Source organism: Lipotes vexillifer, unplaced genomic scaffold (genome assembly GCF_000442215.2).
Source record: "Lipotes vexillifer unplaced genomic scaffold, Lipotes_vexillifer_v1.1 scaffold153, whole genome shotgun sequence".
Taxonomy (NCBI): Eukaryota; Metazoa; Chordata; class Mammalia; order Artiodactyla; family Lipotidae; genus Lipotes; species Lipotes vexillifer.
Genome location: NW_006774670.1, coordinates 3,467,791 through 3,486,214, shown reverse-complemented (window position 1 = coordinate 3,486,214; position 18,424 = coordinate 3,467,791). Strand labels below are relative to the sequence as shown.

The 18,424-nt window shown below is 43.6% G+C and overlaps 1 protein-coding gene across 1 annotated transcript in view; it reads left to right on the top strand.

Annotated features, from left to right (window-relative positions):
- RELL1 (RELT like 1) overlaps window positions 1-18,071 on the top strand; it is a 45,144-nt gene extending 27,073 nt beyond the window's left edge. Inside the window, exons 2-6 of the mRNA XM_007449402.1 lie at window positions 891-1,112; window positions 4,439-4,510; window positions 11,779-11,836; window positions 14,422-14,658; window positions 17,933-18,071. Of these exons, the coding sequence (XP_007449464.1) occupies window positions 891-1,112; window positions 4,439-4,510; window positions 11,779-11,836; window positions 14,422-14,658; window positions 17,933-18,068 (725 nt within the window). The 3' untranslated portion in view covers window positions 18,069-18,071. The remainder of the gene's footprint in view (window positions 1-890; window positions 1,113-4,438; window positions 4,511-11,778; window positions 11,837-14,421; window positions 14,659-17,932) is intronic.
- The last annotated feature ends 353 nt before the right edge of the window (window positions 18,072-18,424 follow it).

The following is an 18,424-nucleotide window of genomic DNA, read 5'->3' as shown; positions in this document are numbered from 1 at the left end:
CAAAAGCAAGTGTCCCAAGAGACAGGAAGTGGAAGCTGTCAGTTTCTTAAGGGCTGGGACTTAGAAACTGACGAAGTATCACTTCCAACATATTCTGTTGGTCAAAGCACAGACTATATCTTCAAGGGGAGGAGATCTGGGCCTCACCTCTCCGTGGGGGCAGTGCCAAAGAATTTGGGGACATGTCTTAAAGTCATCACAGAAAGGTACAATCATTTTGATTCTGTTTTACAGATGAGGAAACTGAGCATTTAGCAGTTAAAAAACTTGCCCAAGGTGACATGCCTAGAAAGTGGCCAAGTGGCCAAGCTGTTATTTATGCCAGGCAGTCTGACCTTTTTTTTTTTTCGCGGAGCACAGGTTCCGGACGCACAGGCTCAGCGGCCATGGCTCACGGGCCCAGCCGCTCCGCGGCATGTGGGATCTTCCCGGACCGGGGCACGAACCCTTGTGCCCTGCATCGGCAGGCGGACGCTCAACCACTGCGCCTCCAGGGAAGCCCTGAGTCTGTGCTCTTAACCACTAAGTAGTCTGCTGTGATACCACCTAGTGATGGTGTGTTTGCTCTGTGTGGACCCTTCACTGAAACTCTGTACATTCACTCCACGCTGTGTAGGTACTCTTTTAGATGAAGAAGCAGAGGCTGGTTTGGAGAGGATTAAAAAAAAATTACCCAGGGTGGGACCCAGGTTCTGAGTAGCAGGGACAGGATGGGAACTCAAGACTGTTTCAGCACAAGCCTGTGTGCCTGTCCTGTCAGACCTGCCAGTCTCTGCGTGGCCCGAGGTTTTGGAAGCAGACTGACATTTAACAGGAACATTTCCCAAGGTTGTCAGATTTTCCTTGTCCCCAGTGGACGTCTGATGCAGCTGTGCATGTTTCTTCCTCAGACAATGATGGCAGCCTCCCGTTACACTCCAGAACTGAGACGACGCCCTCGCCCACGAACAATGGAAATGGACACCCAGAATACATTGCGTACGCGCTTGTCCCTGTGTTCTTCATCATGGGTCTCTTCGGCGTCCTCATCTGCCACCTGCTTAAGAAGAAAGGCTATCGTTGTACAACAGAAGCTGAGCAAGACGTGAAAGAAGAAAAGGTTGAAAAGATAGGTAAATAACCTGGATTCTTTTTATGGGAATGTGAGTGCAGACGATTTTTTTTTTTTTTTCCTGTACGCGGGCCTCTCACTGTTGTGGCCTCTCCCATTGCGGAGCACAGGCTCCGGACGCGCAGGCTCAGCGGCCATGGCTCACGGGCCCAGCCGCTCCACGGCATGTGTGATCTTCCTGGACCGGGACGTGAACCCGCGTCCCCTGCATTGGCAGGCAGACTCTCAACCACTGTGCCACCAGGGAAACCCTTGATTGTTATAAGTGCAGTTAATCTTCAGTTCCAGGGTCAGTTTTTTCCCCTTTCCTTGAGGCCAATTCTCAGAATTGTGGCAGCTTATTTCGTGGCTACAGGCTGGTCATCATGTAGTTAACTTCTTCCACCTGGTGGGGCTTTCAGTGTCTACAAGACAGCTCGCAGGATATGGCTCAGAATATTATCTACAGCCCTTGAGAAGGAGCTAGAGGTCCTTGCTTTAGCTTGACTTTGCTTAGTGACTATTACTGTCTTGTCCTGCTTGACTGCTTTTCTCTGCTTCTGCATTTTCTCGCTTCTCTGATTAAACTTATTCTTTGGCTAAAGTTTTTCCACAGGCAAAAGGCAGGCAGAGGACGTGGGCGTATAGACCACAGGGCCCTGCTCCATTTCACTCTCTCCCCATCCCTTATGCCCTGGTAACCACACTCTATTTTTACAACTTTGGCTTTTTTAGTTTCCACATACAAGTGATAACATACAGTACTTGCCTTTTTCTGTGTGTGACTTATTTCACTAAGCATAATGTGCTTAAAGTCCATCTGTGTTGTCAAAAATGGCAGGATGGGGCTTCCCTGGTGGCGCAGTGGTTGAGAGTCCGCCTGCCGATGCAGGGGACACGGGTTCATGCCCCGGTCTGGGAGGATCCCACATGCCGCGGAGCGGCTGGGCCCGTGAGCCATGGCCGCTGAGCCTGCGCGTCTGGAGCCTGTGCTCCACAACGGGAGAGGCCACAACAGTGAGAGGCCCGCGTACCACCAAAAAAAAAAAAAAAAAAAAAAAAAGCAGGATGTCCTCCTTTCTCATGGCTGAATACTATTCCATTATATATATATATATATATCTCACATCTTCTTTATCCATTCATTCCTTGATGGGCAGTTAGGTTGTTTCCGTATCTTGGCTATTGTGAATAATTCTGCAGTAAACATGGGAGTGCATATAAATCTTCGAGATCCTGTTTTCATTTCCCTTGGGAATGGAATGACTGGATCATAGGGTACTTCTATTTTTAATTTTTTGAGGAACCTCCATATTGTTTTCCACAGTGGCTGCACCAGTTTACACTCCCACCAGCTGTGCAGAAGTGTTCCCTTTTCTCTGCGTTCTCGCCAACACTTGTACAAAATGATCCATCTTAAAGGCAGATGGTGTGGTGTAGTGTCACTGTAGATTTCACAGGAAGCACACCTAGAGTTATAAACCTTGCTTTCATTTATTAAATACCTACTAAATAATTTACTCTTATTTGCCTTGTGGCCTCGGGCAAGTTATATATGTTATATATGCTGCTATGTATAATTTAACTTAAATTTAATTTCATTAACTTAATACTAATTTAATTAAAATTTTAATTTAAGTGAGAACAGTAATCTCCACCTTGTAAGATTATTGTGAAATTTATAGAGAATATATATTTGGTGTTTGTCACACATGGCCACTCAGTAAATATTAACCCTTACTATTATTGAATTAGATTCCAATAAGAACAATGGGAAAACTGAATACGTCTCACCATTTTTGTGCTGTTACTTTTGCTGGGGGAGTTCTATCTTAAATCTACGAGGTTAGAGTCTATGTTTATTAAGTAAGAGGTTGTGTGAACATTGCAGTGAAAATATGGCAAGAGCTGGTGCTTTCGTATTGACTTCAGACCGTCTCAGCTTTTCCTCTTAAAGTGGAGTTGCTGGATTGTGTTTGGAAAACGCTGAGAGATGAGATCCTGTTTTCTCCACAGATGTACTTTCCAACCACCCTTTAGGGCCTTGGGGAGTAGTAGGTAACTCTCCTTATCCCTTTCAGCCTCTCAAAGGACAGTTTTTGCAGAAAGGTGACATTTGGAGTAGGTCAGCCTTCAAGCCGGCCCCAAGGGCAGAGTGCGGGAGCTTTTCTTCATTCCTTGCCAGCTTGTCGCCCTGTTGGTTTTTCCCACCCCCACTGACCTTTGAGCCAGAGAGAGAGCACGGTCCCAGGATGAGTCATGTTTGAGCTTATGAGCAAACCAAGGCTGAGTGTTTGTCAGCAGAAGGCGGGGCCTCCCCCTCCTCCTTCCTAGATGCTCTGTAGGTCGGCTTAGCCATTAGCATGTGCACTGTGCAACCAAACATGCGTATTCACGAGAGGAAGCAGCTTGGATGGAGAAGACCATTTTCCAGATACACGGGTAGGACACCGCACACCTTGATTCATTCTTTGCGAGCTAGGTCAACCCTCCCTCTTCCTTCCTGTGTTATGGAAGCAAATTATAAGGATCAGTTTCAGAGTGGAGATTTGATTTTTTTCTTCAAGGACTATCCCATGTGCAGAGTCTCTCAAAGTAAACTGAGTCTGTAGGCAATTAACTGCGACCAACATTTAGATCATTTGGAAGTACATTTAGAAGAAGAGTCTTGTAAAAACACAGACGAATAATTACACTTTATTTTTGCGGTACGCGGGCCCCTCACTGTTGTGGCCTCTCCCGTCGCGGAGCACAGGCTCCGGATGTGCAGGCTCAGCGGCCATGGCTCACGGGCCCAGCCGCTCCGCGGCACGTGGGATCTTCCCAGACCGGGGCACGAACCCATGTCCCCTGCATCGGCAGGTGGACTCTCAACCACTGCGCCACCAGGGAAGCCCAATAATTACCCAGTTTAAGAAATGAATTAATTTTCTAAATTTATATAGTACATCTGCAATTAAAATAAAATCCAAGAAGTTTTTCTTTTAACTGTCTTTTTTCTTTCCATTTCCCTTAAGGGTTTAACAAAACGATGAGAGAGAAATAATAGTTGTAACGACTGATATAGATACATGGAATTGTTGTCTTGGAAACTGAGTGTGTGTCTGGACTTGAGATCGATGGACAACTCTGATACTTTTTATGCCTCTTATGCCAGGGAGGTCACTGTGTGCTTTCAGTCAGGCAGCTTGGGGTTGAAGGAAGAAAGCAGAGCTCTTAGCACCATGGGGATCAGCTGAACTTTCTGGACACTGTTCAGAGAGGTCTTGGGCTCTAAGACTGCACGTCTCGTTGACCTGATGCAAGTGACCAATTGTAACTTGTCCTCCCCTCCCCTTTCTCTTTCAGAATTGAACGACAGTGTAAATGAAAATAGTGACACCGTTGGGCAAATTGTCCACTACATCATGAAAAACGAAGGTATGGTTGTTTTAGTGTCCAGAACAATTCAGTATTCATATGTTTTATTAAAAACCTGCTTCAAAGAGTCATGATTTGTATGGATTGTCCTGTCAATGTTTCTGAAGTTATTGACAACTTTTACCTAAGCTCACAAATAGCTCAGCTTCCAGCATTATCTGACCCGGAGAGTTTCACAGAAGTGTTTTCTAAGAGTCAGTCATTGTAGAGTCAGCCCCGGAGGCTTACCTTTCATTCCTGGCCTCACCTCGATTTGGGGAAAGTCATATTACATCATGGAGCCTCACTTTCCTCCTCTAAAATAATATTTACCGCATAGCATTGTTTTGACATATTGCACATAAAGTGCTTGTATAATAAGCACTCAAATATTATCTATGCCTTATTTTGTGCTTTTAAACATATTGTCGTAAAATACACATAACATAAAATGTACCGTTATACCCATTTTAAAATGGACAATTCATTGGCCTTAAGTACGTTCACAATAATGTACAGCCATCACCACTATCTAGCTCCAGAACGTTTTCATCATCCCAAACTCTGTACCCACTAAGCAGTCACTCCCCATTCTCCATCCCCTTTCCCTCCATCCTCTGGCAACCCCTCCTCTGCTTTCTGTCTCCATGGATTTGCCCATTCTGTGATCTATTCTTAAGTGTTAAAACTTTTAAAAAGTCTAACCTTTATGGCTTTAAGCACTTTTTTCCCCTCTGAAATGTATTCTAAACCCCCATCTTCCTAATCTTCCCCATCTTCCTAAACTAATCAGGATTAGTTTAATCTTGATTAGATAAATCAGGGTCACTGTTTAGAAGGTCATTGTCTCCATAAGATTCCACACCCTGAGTGACTTTTGAGGTGTGTGGCACTCCTACCCACATACCTGTGAACTAAAAATGTCACCTGTCATGTTAGTAAACAAAGGATGTTGCAGCCATCAAGCCATCACATCTGCCCCAGCCGTGTACCCTGAGGAGACTCAGGGTGCACAGGATACTGGCCCCAGAGGGCTGAGGTGCATATCAAAAGAATGACTTCAGTGAACCCAGACTCTTGCATCTTCCCATACATAGAAAAGAACTACATTCCTTAGCTCGAGATGTCTGGTTTTCTTTAATTAATAGTCATCTTTTGATGTTCCGACTACCTAGTCTTTGTTGCAAAAACCCCTGTGTATCCTGGGGTTGCCTCTCCAGAGCACTCCCTCAGAGCTGTCTGAGACGCTGTGTCCCGGCCTTAGGTCCTCACATTTGTCCACTGAATAAAACATAACCTCTCAACTTTTAGGTCGTGCATTATTTTCAGTCGACATATCCAGTATCCGCAGATCCCCATACTTTGAATTCTCATGAGAATTTAAAAGAAAATGTTGTCCTTGGGCTCTGTCTGTGCCCTGGTCAGTGCTGACACATGCAGCATGCACTGCTGCACCAGAGCCATTTGTCCAAAAGTAGAAATACCTCCGTGCTGCTCAGTAAATACATGCTCTTCCATCCCCAGCCGCTCCCCGGGGATCCTCTGCCCCTATATCCTCACTATCAACTGGAGCACCTGCCTGGCCCGGGCTGCTGGTCAGTTTTTCTGACTAAGAGAAGCAGCAATTTCACATGATTCAGCATAATTTTCATTGTTTCTACAGAGTGGACTTTACGTATTTGGCATAGATCTAGGTGCATTATGTGCATAATCTAATCCTCAAAATATTCCTCTGGAGTTGATATTATTAAACCCATTCTACAGATGAAGAAAGGAATACTCCAAGTGGTTGGTCACATGGTTAAGGAGCAGCCTGGCCCTACCTGGGTCTCTTTCATCTATACAACATTGCCTCGACTCTCTTCTACTTTGTAGCTTTCAGTTTCTATGGGATGGAAAACCAGATAGCCAAACTTAATAATATGGTGTTTAAAATAACAAGACAGCAATCACTTGAATTTGATGTCTGTTTTCTAAAGACCTTCATTCAGGGAACAGTATTTGGTGATGCTATCCTTGAGGACTCAGTGGTGCATATTTCTTTCACATAAAAAAAGTGGATTTTAATTTGCATAAGAAATACACAAATACGTTCTTGGCATAGAATCTCCAGCCATGACAAAAGTGCACTGGGTAAGGTTGCTCCTGTACCTTGTGCTTTGGAAACTGCCTTCAGGGCTTTGGGGAGCTTGGAGGCATTTGGGACCTGGGCTTCTGAGAGCTGGAGCGGTCGCTGAGTTAGTGAGTGCTGCATGAGGGAGTTACTGACAGGTGAACTGGTTGAAATAAGTCAGCTGTGAAAACTTTGCCGGGGGCTGCAGTTCTCGTGTAAAACTTCATGGTAGACACTGAGCGCTTGCTATGCACCAGGCTCGTTCTAGGGGCTTTCTGGGAACCCTGTGATTCAGATACTTCGTTCCCAATTTATAGTTGAGAAACTGAGGCCCACAGCACTTAACTAACTTGCGAATGTCACCCTGCTGCAAGTAGCAGAGCTGAGATTTGAACTCTAGCATCTGACGTCAGAGTCTATACTTACCCACGTGCTGTCACTGCCTCTGTCCTGGTAGCAGGAAAGACGGATGATAAACTTCCTCCTTTCAAAGAGACAACGTATACAGCTGGGGTGTTTTATAGAAATCTTAAACATTAACTCATTAAATTCTCCAAACTACCTTATGAGGTAGATCCTGTTATCACCCCATTTTGCAGATGAAGAAACAGAGGCCCAGAGGGTAAGAAAGTTACCCAAGGTCACACAGCCAGCATGTGGAAGGACGGTGCCAGCAGTGGGCCCCTTCTCCTAATTACAGCAGACGAGAAGCCTTTGGGTCCTTGGAGCAAGCAGACTATATATATAATTTCCTCACCTTCCACACTCATAGACTATAGGGCTGTTCTTTTCTTTTTTAATTATGTCCTTTTCCTTTCAGAAAGTAGCCTTTTGGTTTCTGCTGCCTTGATTACCAGTAGGTATGTTGGAATAATACCAAGGCACTGATTTTATTCTTTCTCCTCTGCTCCCCAGTTCTTTCCCTTCTGTCTTTCTTATTCTTTACCCTCTTCCCTGTCAGGGCCTTCATCTGTCTGCCTGTGATTTCTCCAGTGACCTGTGAGGAAGGCTGGGGGCTCTGATCCTTTGTGTGGCCTTGGTTCTCCTTGGCCACCAGGAGACATCTGATCTCACTGGACACCCCTTTTCCAGCCGTGGCCCTCTCTAGCTTCCAGCCTCTGCCAAAACAGCAGCTGGGGGATTAGATACATACTTGGGTCTCTTACCAGTTGATAACCTAGCTTTTTTAGAGACTTAATTTCTCTATAGAACAAAATGTATTTTTTTTTTTTTTTGCCTTTGAGACTTAAATTCTCTACAGAACAAAATGTATTTTTCTTTTCTTTGTCATTAACAGACTCTGAACTTAATATCAATTAAGACCTCCCTGTTGAGGTTAATTTAACTATTTAAAAAAAATTATCAGCACACTATAACATAATTTTTCTTTAAACATTGAAGAAAGAAGGAATAAAATTGAGTACAAACCATTACCATTTTTCCATTTTTATTTATGTTTTCTTTGCCTGTATTTACATATTTCAAAACATTTGCAGTCATGATATATGACTCGTCTTCTGCTTTGCATTTTTAATTTGGCTAATGGGATAATATTTCACCTGTACTCATGGTGACATTCTTGTTTATGGTTTAAACCTATCATGTCTTGAATGTTGCAAATCAAGTCTTGTTTAGATAAATATCTCTTGAAGGATGAATTTATTGGCTGGCCTGCAGACTGATTATTTCCCCCCTAATTCCTAATCCTTTCTAAATAGAGCTGAATTGAAGAGCGTTTGGGTGGCCACTGTATGGAAGTTTGGAAAGTACCTGCAACTCCGTAGCTGAGCTTCTCTGCCAGGCCCTGACACTGTCTGAAAATAACAACAATTCAGAGCATTGTGATTACTCTCCAAGCGCCCTGGTTATGGTTATTCACCCTAGGCAGAGAGAGGGATCCCTTGGTGAAATTCTTACCTTGGGGCTCAATTTGTGTGGTGGCAAAAAGAATTCCTTCATAAACTACCATCATTACTGAGTAGATCTCTGAAACTTGCTATAATGGTTATGCAGATATCCTGTGAACTGTTAAACTACTCATCATTTAGATAGAGACTTGGACATTGAAGGAGTAGGTTGGGGTGAAAAGCACCCACCCCAGAATCAGATAGACCAGGGTTTGAATCTAGGTCTGTTTCTAGCTCTGTTTCTAGCTGTGGGACTCTGGCCAGTCAGTTACAGTCTTTAGGCCTCAGTGTCTATCTTTAAAATGGGGATGATAATTTTGCCTGCTCTTGGGGAGAATCAAACGATGGGGTCTGTAAAGCTTTTAGCCAGTGACTGGCACATACCAGGATCTTGCCTTGAATGTAAGGGAAAACTTCGAAAAGAGTGATAGTGGGAGAGAAGACAAGGCATTTTTCTTGTCTGATTTTGACTGGTCTATTGCATATTATCAGGCAGAAATTCAGGAAAGAAGAGAGGAAGCCGTTTCTGGAAATTACTGCCCGCTGGAAAATTTCCCCTGTTCTGACAGGCTTTGCTTGCCCTATAATTGACTCCTCCCATCCTTTGGTTGCCCATGAAGGGAAGTATAGTTGGACAGAATGTTGACAACTGTAGGGGAAACCATCTTTTGCAACTTTTTGGAGTTATGAGTAATCACAAGGAGGAGAAATATATTCATTAGAACTTAATTGGATTATTGCTCTTTTACAGCCAAATTAAAGCATGTGTTTATGTGCTAATGGCGGTGTTCTGTTAGAGTTTTCTCATCACAGGAAACTAAAAATGTTCCCAAGGGTTAGTTTACTGAGATTTACTCCCTGGTATAGATTGCAGGGTAGACTAGAGACAAGGACGTATGTGCGTGTGCTATGTGTGTGTTGGTCTCACACATCCACCCTCAATGGGTATGAATGATCAAAACCTGAGTCTACTCTTAAAGCATCACTCATAGCAAACAAAAGGGTTGTTTACTATTGTTTCTAAGAAATAAGGGCAAGATACAGGAATACATGAATATATGAGAAACAACACAAGCCCATAAAAACAAGTTTTAGTAATGATTTTAGTATACTTTCATAATCTCTCTGGCAGCATTTTATTGTCTGATGTTTCTAACAGAGGTCATCATTTTGATTAATTAATTTTCTCAGGTGACTATTTAAACTTCTGTTTTTGAAAAGCTCATTCTTATAAGTGAATGCTATTGGTGTTATCTTTGTTTTTATACCTTTTTTGTTGTTATTTTTCCCTCTTTTCTGTTTATAGTTTTGAAGTTTAGTAAATGATGGCAGAATATAAATCTCAACTGGCAAATTACTGTATATTCCCTAAACTCTTTATCTGAAAGAAAATTATTGTTCTGAATTCTTCGTATTAGTTAAAGGGAAAATGATTAGACTGTACTTAAATTTGTCTTACAGAGGGTAATGTGCCTTTTTTGTCACGTGGGAAAAGATACTGCTGATCCATTTCAGCACTTTTTTTGTAATGATAAGAGTCTTATTTAGATCAAAACTTGTGTTTGGATATGCATTTGTGCATCTTCACAGATAGTCATGAAAAGCAAAGAAAATATTTCTTTTTGAAAAGGATGGTATGCTCCATCGATATGTCTTCAGAAACCCCATACATTTGCAAGGGTTGTGAAGGGGAGAAAATTAGATTTTAGGGGGCAAAACCCCCTTACTATTTTATATGTAAAACACAGATATGCGTATAGTACATAAACGTGTATATCTGCAGTATTATGGTTTCATGGGAGGGTGATTAGGAAAAAAATGTCAAAAAAAGGCTTCTGGGTGGAGCAATAATGAAAAAAAGTTGAAACACTGGATACATCCTTAGCTATTAGCACTTAAAAGCAGCAGTGTTGAAAACAGAGTTAATTTTCCTCCTCTCGGATGTCATCTGAGATGATAAATGCTGGTGTTAGCTCACATGATAAATAGTGATTTTTTAATTGTTTCATTGTCTCTGGGGAATTTGTTGTGTTTAGTCCTGAGGACAGTGCTTTAAAAATCAATGGGAATGTGTCAGGAGTCGGTTAATAACATCTGGCCTTGCCAGGAAATACCCAAGAGAAACTTGACCATTCACTTCAGTCTTTTATCCTTAAGACTTGTCACCCTACAAAAGACGAAAAGAACATGTGTGTCTGTGCATGGCGGTGGGGTAGGCACCCAAGAAGCTTAGATTCGATTTGCTTTAGTGGACAGCCTAGGCACCCGCTACAAATTTGTATTTTTTTTAAAAAAAGTTAACATTAGAAGTCTAATTTAACTGATGGGTGTGACCAACATTTGAAATTTAAAGCTATCTGGCTAGAGTTAAGGTCTTGTATGGTCTGAATGGCCCACCTAGAAAATTAATCCTTTCTCATCCCTGATTCTATGTGGGATAGACTTGATACTACATGGGTATCCAGAATTTAGGGCTAATTCGTTGAGCATGTATAAGTTATTAAAATACAGGTCTCTTGAGACATACATTTTATGACATATTTAGCAAAGTGAGTTAAATTCAGTTTCCTTTTGGTTTGAGAAGGGGAGAAAGATATGTCTTCTATGTTATATTGCTAATGACGTGTAGGAAACAAAGTTCTGTAGTAGATCTGCTTTCCTTTGCATAGATTCTCTGTCACTCTCACTAAATTCCTGCGTGGTGAAAAGTATTGGCAGATGGTGCCACATCTGGGTTTTTTTTGGGAAAGATCCTCCCTTCTCCAGGGCCCCAGGGCCTCATTTGTGAACTGAAGGAAATCAATTAGGTGTTTTCCAAACAGTTTTTCTGATATGATAATTCTGTGATCACTCATCTGATTGATTCCATTTTAATTCTTTTAAAAAATTAATTAATTAATTAGTTTTTGGCTGTGTTGGGTCTTCGTTGCTGCAAGCGGGCTTTCTCTAGTTGCGGTGAGCAGGGGCTACTCTTTGTTGTGGTGCGTGGGCTTCTCATTGCGGTGGCTTCTCTTGTTGTGGGGCACGTGCTCTAGGCATGCGAGCTTCAGTAGTTGTGGCACACGGGCTTCAGTAATTGTGGCTTGCGGGCTCTAGAGCGCAGGCTCAGTAGTTGTGGCTCACGGGCTTAGCTGCTCCGTGGCATGTGGGATCTTCCCGGACCAGGGCTCGAACCCATGTCCCCTGCATTGGCAGGCGGATTCTTAACCACTGCGCAACCAGGGAAGTCCCCCATTTTAATTCTTGACCTTCTTTTTTTTTTTCCTTAGCAAATGCTGATGTTTTAAAGGCAATGGTAGCAGATAACAACCTGTGTGATCCTGAAAGGTGAGTGCTTTTTCCCTGATTTTATGGGGCTTTCGTTTTCAGTTATCCGCTAGAGCAGGTTTCTGTACTTTGGCACTATTGACATTTAGGTCAGGGAATTCTTTGCTGTGAGGAACTGTCCTGTGCATTGTCGGACATTTAACAGCATTCCTGGCCTCCACTTACTGGATGCCATTGTCCCTTTCTCCTGCTGTGTGACATCCCAGAACCAATGCCTCCACACATTGTCAATGTACCCTGGGGACGAAGTCACCCCTGGCTGAGAACATCTGCGTTAGAGAACAGTGACGAGAGGGAAGGGTAGCCCTGGAGCTGGGGACCTGGGTGAGTCTTACCTCCACCACTTCTGGATCCCGTCTTCTCGGGCAAGTTAACCGACCACCCTGAGCTCAAGTTCCATCATCTATAAACTGAAGATAACCACTGTACCAACTTAATTGGAATATTATGAGGAATACCGAATACCTCGGGCATCGAAAGACCTCTATGAACAATGATGATTAAACGAAAAACCAGGCTGGTTTGGGGGCACCTGCTAAGTTCTGTTCTTGTATTACCAGTTTTAGGTTATGGTGGTTGAGTATCATAGTCCTTCCTAATTAATTACAGGTAACTGTATTTCTATGTAATTTTTCATGCTTCATGGAGCATTTATTGAGTGCCTGCTGTGTGCTGGGCATGATGCTGGAGGCGGGCCTTCACAGATCCTTGCCCTGGAGGACGAAATCTAGTGGGGAGTGGAGACAAGAAGCAGGGTCTGCTTGTAGGCAGAGAAAGTCCAGGACAAAAGGCCCGGGAGAGTGAAAGTGTGGGATGCCTCCGGTAAGGTTCAGTCTGGGGTGGCCCGACTACATGCTATGGACAGAAGCAAGAAGGGCCAGGAAGGCAAGTTGGGTTTGAGTGACATGGCAAGGAATTTGGACCTTTTCCTGCTTACTCTGTGGGTGGTACACCCAGCGCATCTTGGCTATTTCATACATGTTTGTCAAACTGGCCACGTTAGATCTGCATTTTAGCGAGGTGACTTAGTGCCAGAAGGCCAGTGAAAGGAGCTCTGGTGGTGTAGTTTATAGAGACATACGAGCTGTGGTTTCCGCCACACTCCAGCCCTGACCACAGACTCCTTGTGTTAGGACCATGTCACCTCATCGAATCTTTGCCTCAGTCGTCTTAGGGCATCCTATAGTCCCTGTCATTGGGTTTTGTGTGCAGCGTGTACTAGATAAACGTTTGTTGAATGAATGTTGTTGAACTTTCACATTCAACCTCCTAATATGTGTTGTGAACACTTGTTTACCTCAGAAAGCTGCGGTTGTGTGTTTTTATTTTAACAAGCTAAAGAGCATTCCTAACGAACACCAGGAAACTTTTGGCTGTCTGTGGTGTTTGCGACTATCTCTTCGATCAGGCACTTTTTTGTCTACTTTTGAAGTGGGCAAGTGGGCTGGTTATCAGCAGCATAAAGGCTGGCTTATGCTGTCATAAGACTTCTATATGCCTTTTGGGCTCTCAGCCCAGTCTCAGGAGTCAGGCTCTGCTGTTATGTGCTGCCCTGCCCACCCCACCTACACCAGGTCAGAGGGCTGATTCCTGGTTGGGCTGGCCCTGTCCTGTCTTATTTCCTCCTTTCCTAGTGGACCAGAGCCTTGACACGTGCCTTTTGAAAGCAGCCAGCATCTGACCTATATATACTTCTGCCTTTTATATTTTGGATGGTATGGCTGGGTTTCTTCCAGGTTATCAGAGTGATCTCCCCTGTTTCTGAAGCACTGTAGCATGATGGTTAGGATCATGGTTTCTAGATTTAGTCTTTCTAGATTTGGATCTCAGCTGTCACTTACTAGCTGTGTGACCTTGGGTAAGTTACTTAACTGCTCTGAGGCTCAGTGTCCTCGTTTTTAAAACGAGGAAACTAATAATACCTACCTCAAGGTTTTGTAAAGATCAATGGAATTAATATATATCAAGTGCGTAGACTGCTAAGTGTTAGCTATTTTTATTATTACTATGATCAACATCTGTCTTGAGCATCACTTTTGATGCCTTGACCTAAAAGCTTTCTTCCTTTGACACAATAGTCAGATTGGATCAAATATTCTATCTTAAGTCATCCGATAATTTGATTAGAATTTAAGTTTTTCTCTCCTCCAGGTCACATATATTCGGGACATCTCTTTGCTTAGAGATCTAGGAGGAACTTGGGTATGTGTGAGAAATTAGTTTACTTGAAATTAGACTGCATGCAAAGGGAGATCAGCCATTTGGAAAGAGACCTAATACTTGAAAGACAAACAGTGCATCATCATTAGAAGCAGTGGTTTATTTCCGGCCATTTAATTCCATACTGGAAGTGATAAATCACATTGTTACTGTTTAAAACGAACTGTCATTGTATAGTTATAATAGCTGAGTACCTGCTGCCTGAGATCAGTTCACAAAGCCCATTTGTATAATTGGAAGAGGCATTTTTTTTTCTTTTGATTTAAACCTGCTTCTTATATTGCAGGAGGAGAGAATGCCTTAGCTGGTATTTCTTTTAATAACCAGTTCGACCTTTTCCTTTTTTTTTTCTTTTCCCACCTTAGCCCGGCGACCCCTAGCACTCCTGGGAGCCCGCCTGTGAGCCCCGGGCCCTTGTCGCCAGGTGGCACCCCAGGGAAGCACATCTGCGGCCACCATCTGCACACAGTGGGTGGTGCTGTCGAGCGGGACGTGTGTCATCGATGTAGGCACAAGCGATGGCACTTCATAAAACCCACCAACAAGGCCAAAGAGGGCCGCTCAAGGCGCCAAGGAGAAGTTACTGTCCTCTCTGTGGGCAGGTGAGTCCTGGGGGTGCTTTGGGTTTGTGTAACACAGTTGCTGCGCTGTGTGGATTTGTACACCCGTTAAATGTAGAGTGTGTTCTCCTGAGCCTGGCTCAGGTCCTATCTCTGGGCTTCTTTGATGTTTTCTGGTCTGAGTCCTGCATTTTTCCAACAGTAGAAGAATTCTACGAGGTGGCTATTGCAAGATCAGGTGTGACTTGTATTAATTAAGGTAACAAATTAATTACTTGCTGTATTAGGGTTCTACAGAGAAGCAGACTCAATAAGATATATATATACACACAGACACACATGTAAGAGGAGATTTATTATGGGAATTAGCTCACATGATTACGGAGGCCAAGAAGACAGGAAAGCTGGTGGTAATTCAGTCCAAGTCCAAAGGCCTGAGAACCAGGGGAGCCGGTGGTATTAGTCCTGGTCCCAGTCTGAAGGCCTAGAAACCAGGAATGCTCATGTCTTATGGCCAAAGAAGAGGGATGTGTCAGCTCAAGTAAAAAGAGCAAATTCAGTCTCCCTTTGCCTTTTAGTTCTGTTCAGGCCCCCAAGGGATTGGATGATGCCCATTCTCATTGGTGAGGGTGATCTTTACTCAATCTACCAATTCAAAGGCTAATCTCTTCTGCAAACGTCCTCACAGACACACCCAGAAATAATGTTTTACCAACTCTCTGGGCAGCTCTTAGCCTGGTCAAGTTGACTCATAAAATTAACCATCACACTTGCTCTAATAGATAAAGCCCAAATCTCAACTGTTAGAGAATGTAAATTTGTATTTCACTTGTGGAAATCGAAATCAGTGGTGACTCTTCAAGCAGTCACCCAGAGCCCTGGGTCCTTTCCATCTTGTGCCTCTGATGGATTTGCTAGCAGGAGAAAGTATGCAGAGCATTGTTCACAAGAGGTTTTTCAGGAGATGGGCCTGAAGTGGCACATTTCAGTCTTGCTCACATTCCTCTGGCTGGAACTCAATCACTCGGCCACATTTAATGGCCAGGGAGGTAGGTAACGTCGGCCAGGAAGAAGGGAAGAGATGGAGCCTGGTCCACTGCTCTCCAGCCTCTGCCGTGTAAGATCCACGTGGACCCCTGGGACTGCTCGCTTTTAGTTCACCTCCTCCTTTCCCAGTCCTAAAATTCCATTTACCTGTGACCCATATGTGATGTGGAGATCTTGCAGTTCAAGTGATAAACAATTTGACGATACTGTATGCAGAGCATTTTTGGTTGATTTTGAGCCTCCTGCAGGAACTGCAAGGCTAATGCTGCATGGGCAAAGGCAGTAGAGAGTAATGGTCGAGAGCATGCCTGCTGGCACCAGACTGGGGAAGCCCTGAGCAAAAGCTGACAGTGTTGCCTACATGACCCTTCTCTCCTTACTGACAAACTGGGAAGAGTAGCCTGGACTCACTGAATCACCCTCATTTGACTCCTGACACCACTACTTACTAACTGTTACTTCTCTCTGTGCCTCAGTTTTCCCCTCTATAAAATGGGGATGACAGTAGCACTCACCTTATCAGGTTGCTGTGAAGACTAAATAAGGTGACTCAGGTAAAGGTCTTAGACCAGTTTTTGGTGCTTATTATATACTCAAGAATTGTTGGCTATTTTTATTACTGTTATTTGAATTCCATTGAGTTTCATCATGTGTTGCACAAGCAACAAGGAGAAGACTCCTTGGCTCTTTGCCACTTATAACAAAACAGTGCAACTCATGACCACACTGTTTTATTCAGAGCAGAGTCATGGGAACTTATGAATGTGGAATGTGGTGAGAACCTGTAACTTGTTTGGACAAAGTGTATTTTGTCTGCTTTAAAAAAAATCTGCTGAAACTTTCAACTCAGATTCAACATGGCTTTTTTAAATGCCCCCAATCCAACTCTCCGTCTTGGAGATAGAATAAATACTATGACAGCTGAGTGATTACAGGCTGCTTTTCAGCAAGTGTTGCTTAAAGAGAGTCTTAAAGTTTGACCGAATAGGTTTGTGGTGACAACTTTTTCCCGATCCTCCGTTCACTCCTTCAGAGTCTCCTTCCTCCTTCTGGTGGGTGAGCTCATTTTGGACAAAGAAGGAGAATTTATTTTAGATGGTTTTGAGGGAAATGAAGACCAAGACTAGAGAGAAACTGCTGTGAAAGATTTTAGGGTTTTGATGGTGATGGATGAGAAAAGCAGTCCAACTGAGTACATTTCTTTAACTTCTCTCTTAATTCTTAAGGAAAATCTCTTTCTTAAATTCCTTAACCCTTGATGAAAACCCAAATTTGCTTCAAAAACAAAAACAAAAAAACCCAGACAAAACCCAAGCAGACACAAAAACTCTGCCGCCCGACTGATGCTGATAAATGTGTGTCTGGGACCCTGTTTATAGAGGTAGACCCTCTGCTGGGTGAAATTTGAGAAGACAGTTCCCTAGTGAACATCAGATTTGCAAACTGGTCGGGCTTTTATCCAGCCTTCTGTTGTTAAAACAGCTGATGTTTAAGCCCAGGTCCTTGTTAGAAACCACAGCTCTGAGGCTGTTTCATATTTGAGTACCCGTGTTTCTCAGTGCATTTCCCATGCTCTGTAAACTGCAGCAGAGTCTGTGATGTGTTGAGTGAACATCAGCTGGGAGGTTTGGCAGGACGGTTCCTCCTGTTGAATATGGTGGTTTTCTTTTCCTTTTTTTTTTTTTTTGCGGTACACGGGCGTCTCACTGTTGTGGCCTCTCCCGTTGCGGAGCACAGGCTCCGGACGCGCAGGCTCAGCGGCCATGGCTCACAGGCCCAGCCGCTCCGCGGCATGTGGGATCTTCCCAGACCTGGGCACGAACCCATGTCCCCTGCATCGGCAGGCGGACTCTCAACCACTGCGCCACCAGGGAAGCCCTTCTTTTCCTTTTAAAAAAGTTTTTATTGAAGTATAGTTGATTTACAATGTCATGTTAATTTCAGGTGTACAGCACAGTGATTCAGCTATATATATATATTAATATAATATGTGTATATTAATACATATATATATTCTTTTTCAGATTCTTTTCCCTTATAGGTTGTTACAAAATATTGAGTATAGTTCCCTGTGCTATATAGTAGGTTCTTGTTGGTTATCTATTTTATATATAGTCGTGTGTATATGTGAATATGGTGATTTTCATTGCTGACCTAACTTTTGGCTGAGTTTGTTTGGGATCCTCCAGGTGGATGATTTTTAGTTCATTCATGATTCTTGTTCAGTGGAAAAGCAAAACCCGTCACATCTCCTCTTTCCCCCGCTCAGGTTTAGAGTTACGAAAGTGGAACACAAGTCAAATCAGAAGGAGCGGAGAAGTTTAATGTCAGTTAGTGGGACCGACAGCGTCAATGGGGAGGTGTCTATGACACCCCTGAAGAGGGAGCGAAGTGGCACAGAGTAGCAGGTAAGTTGAGGTTGTGGCGACATTGGGGGTGGGTGGTACATGGCAGGGAGAAGGTGCCCAGAGCCTCCCTAGGGTCTGTGGTAATACGGGAGTGACTTGGCAGGGAAAAAATGAGAAGTGCTTTCCTGGAGCTGGTAAAGCTGTAGGGGACGGAACACCATCACTTGTCTGCCCAGAGCTTTTTGTGAAGAGCCCGTCAACACAGGTGCCTCCAGGGACCTGGCCTGTATGATAATGAGTGGGGAGGATTACTTAGGAGGCACTGTGGAGTGGTGGGGACTGGAGCAAACTAGAAATCACATAACCCATCTGTTAGGGTTTGCATTACCACAAGGCAGGAAGCACTTAGTGTG